Genomic DNA, 3,464 nt, shown 5'->3' with positions numbered 1-3,464 from the left:
TTGGTTCATGTTCTTGACTGCGATTTTTTCCTTTTTCTTTTTGCGAAATTTGTCAATAACTACTTTGTTTAAATAATTTATTGATACTGTATGATTCTTTTTTAAAAAATCTCTTTGGGATACAAGAATGAAGTTCTAAATTCATCGGATCTAGATCCAAAAATAAAACGGAAGCCTATGTGTGTTAATCATTAGATTCATTGGTGTTACTATACTATTGCATATATTAGAAACCCACTGTTAATACTCTGAATTAGGATTAATATATATGAATCGATAACAAAAATAACACATTTATTGAAGTATGAATGATTACAGCTTCCAATGGGCTTTTAGAATATGTCCAGTCTTCAAACCCCATATGTGAATTTGTGGCCCGTGGACTTCTTTAAAGGATCTGCAACAACTTTGTCAAATTAAAACATCATATAATAATAATTTGAAATAAAATAAGGAGAAAATAAAAAAAAAAGAGAAGGAGCAGAAGTAGCAGAGTGTCAGACTTTCACAGATCTGACGATATCCTTGCAACCAAAAGCGTTGAAGATGCGCTCAGACCGCATGTTCTTTCTCATTTCTGCCTCTCCTTTTTCTCTTCCCTTATTTCTCATAATTTTTTTTTTAAAGGAACACTTTATCTTATCACGAATATATTCACACATTTTCATTTCACCTTTTTAATCCTTTCAAGTTACCTTGACTTTTATTTTCTTTTTTTAACCTTACAAGTTACAACTCCTTTTTTAGAATAATTGAATGTGTCTTTAACTCATAATTTTATTGCATATTCCACATTCCATAATTCACTGACGGTAAAAGTAAAGATATTTTTTTCTGGGAGATGAAGATTTAATTATATGTAATAACTAAACCAACCAGATATTTTGAATAGTCTCCAACGTTAGTTCAACACATGGCATTTCTCAGATCACAGCTTTTTTACACATTACATCATTTTCCTCAAAAACCACATCTTTTCAGAAACAACAGATTCGCTGCTTTCAAAGTAAAATATCATTTGAATTTCTTTTTGTACAAATTTTTTTCCCTCATCGAAACCGACTCTCCAAAAAAAAAAATAAAAAAAAAATATCGAAAATACCCTTCTTTTTTCCTATCTCTCTCACTGATTAGGTCCAAATCTCTTTCTTTACTTTACACAAATGAACCATACAAAGAAATCTGACCTTCCCAAATATTTAATATCTCTTCAAAACCTAACTCTTTTATTTTTACTCTCCTTAATACTTACAAAATAACCACAAAAAAACACTAGATACTTAATAAAACTTAACCCAGAAAATTGCTCCGTTACCTATTTACACTCTTGAAAAAAGCAAACTCCAAAAGGATCATCGATCTCCTCTTTCCCCCCTCAAAGATTCCACACAACATCTCAATCTCCTTAACACTTATATTTACGACGCACTAATTGTTTTTTTTTTTTTGTGAGTTAACTCAAAAGAGTATGTATGAAAATCCTAAAAGGGTTCGTTTCGGGTTTCGTTTCTAAGCCAAGGCAGGGATGCTGCAGTTTCTGCTATCCCTGTCAAGACAATCAAACCCTTCAACTCTAACCTTTGGGCTGTTACCAAAATTGCCTCTAACAACACATCCTCCTTTCCTCCCAGAGGAAGAAGAAGGAGATGAAGAAGGAGGTAAACCCAACTGAGGCGGAATCACTGAAGAAACCGATACAATCTCATCTCGAAATCGAGCATCCTGTGTTAATGGGTTAGCGACTCTGCTCGGCGGCGACCCACATAAAAACGGGGACGGCGAGTCTATTACCTGCTTATTAACTTGTTCTGCACCATAACCATCCTATAACCACAACAAAAACATATCATGAATATACTAACATAAAAATACAGTTTCTTGATGACTAAATCAAGTTTGGCTAAATGGTTTAAAGAAAGGACGCATAATTTATTTAAATTGGTTAGAGAATTGGCCCACTCTATGTGCTGTAATGAGTTAACTCGAAGACGTCTTAATCCTAAAGCTTTATCGACAAAGTCACAAACACAAGAAAGATCACATGTTTTCTTTAATCAAGAATCGTACACGATTACTCTATCTATGAGAAATAAAAAAATCTTTAGACGAAACCGACTTGCTACTGATTTTTATTGGTTTCTTGATAAACAAATCTCACCTACCAATAACCTAAAAAACAAGAGAGAACAAACAAAAAATACCTTGGTGAGTATGATATCTAAGATATCAGTCTCTGCTTTGGATTCACAAAGCTCCAATTGATGACTGAAACAAATCACAATTAGCAATTTGTAAAAATTCACAGTGAAAACGAATTCTCATGAGATTTTGAATTTGAGAAGTGAGTGAATTCATACCTGAAGTAACAACGGAGAGATCGAGAAGGATGGTGATGGTTGTTACGGAGACCAATACGACGTGGTTTTGGACAAACGACGGTGGTTTGATCTCTTTCAACAACTGAAACGGAGCTGCTTCTCAAATCTCCGCCGGCAGCGAACGCGTTTGGTTGAACCGCAAAGTGATTCATCTTTTCTTCGAATTTAAAATTAACGAAAATTAATCTGTTGACATGAAAATTTGAAATTAGATCTGAGCAAAAAAATCAAATCTAAATCGTAAGAACAACGATGATGATGATAACAGTGAATCAAAATTTCCAGAAACAGATCCGTCAATAACAGATCTGAAAGATCTAGATTCATCGATCTAAGAAAATTGATAAAAGAAATCGACGGAAGTGAAGAGAGATTGAGAGAGAGAGAGAGAAGGTGAGGTTATAATACCTTAAGCTTTAACTGTACAGCTTGAGAAGGAAGGTGAAGCTATGGCGAGAAGAAGAGATGAGAGAGCTAGAAGATGAAGAAGAACATAGAGAGAAGAATTTTGGGTGAGGAAGAAGAAAGGTGTGAGAGAAGAGAGCGTGAAAGTGTGTGGTAGTGTATTGTTAGACAGAAGAAGAAGGACGAGAGAAGGGGCCATTGGAGAGGTCCCTTGTTCAATTTATAGGGCCATGTTATATAACCTTATGATAATAATAATATCCAGACAGGCATTTTTTTTTTAATTCAAATTTTTTATTTTTTAATTGTATTGAAATAAATATCAAACGGAAAATGAGATTTTTATTTCTCTTTTTAAACTTGATTTGGTTTTGGTTAAATATAGAAAGGATATATATTATGAATTATTTGTAGGGATTGTAGTATGTGTGACTGACTAGATTAGTGAGGTTTGGTTTAAGATTTTTTTTTAAAAAGTTTGGGCTAGTTGTAAATCGGATTGAGTATTTCGGTTCAAATCGGTTTATTCGGATTAAATATATCTAGTTGTAATGGACATATGTAACAGTTCTTATATTTATAGATAAGAATGTTATGCTAATTCTGATTTTAAAGATAGAAAAAAAAAATTCTGCTAATACACAATTTTGTAACGGTTAGTATAAGAAAGTTACAACTACT

The 3,464-nt window shown here is 33.1% G+C and overlaps 1 protein-coding gene across 1 annotated transcript; it reads right to left on the bottom strand.

Moving 5' to 3' along the window:
* Positions 1-205: 205 nt before the first annotated feature.
* Positions 206-3,007, bottom strand: AT1G68490 (translocase subunit seca). The gene is made up of 4 exons (NM_105520.3): positions 2,787-3,007; positions 2,358-2,564; positions 2,202-2,265; positions 206-1,824 (listed from the first exon to the last, which is right to left on the bottom strand). The coding sequence occupies exons 2-4, from the start codon at positions 2,528-2,530 to the stop codon at positions 1,510-1,512; spliced, it is 552 nt and encodes a 183-aa protein (NP_564931.1). The 5' UTR covers positions 2,531-2,564; positions 2,787-3,007; the 3' UTR covers positions 206-1,509.
* Positions 3,008-3,464: the final 457 nt, after the last annotated feature.

The sequence above is a fragment of the Arabidopsis thaliana genome (assembly GCF_000001735.4).
Source record: "Arabidopsis thaliana chromosome 1 sequence".
Lineage (NCBI taxonomy): Eukaryota > Viridiplantae > Streptophyta > Magnoliopsida > Brassicales > Brassicaceae > Arabidopsis > Arabidopsis thaliana.
Note: the sequence above shows the minus strand (reverse complement) of the source record. Positions and strands in the feature narration are given on the sequence as shown.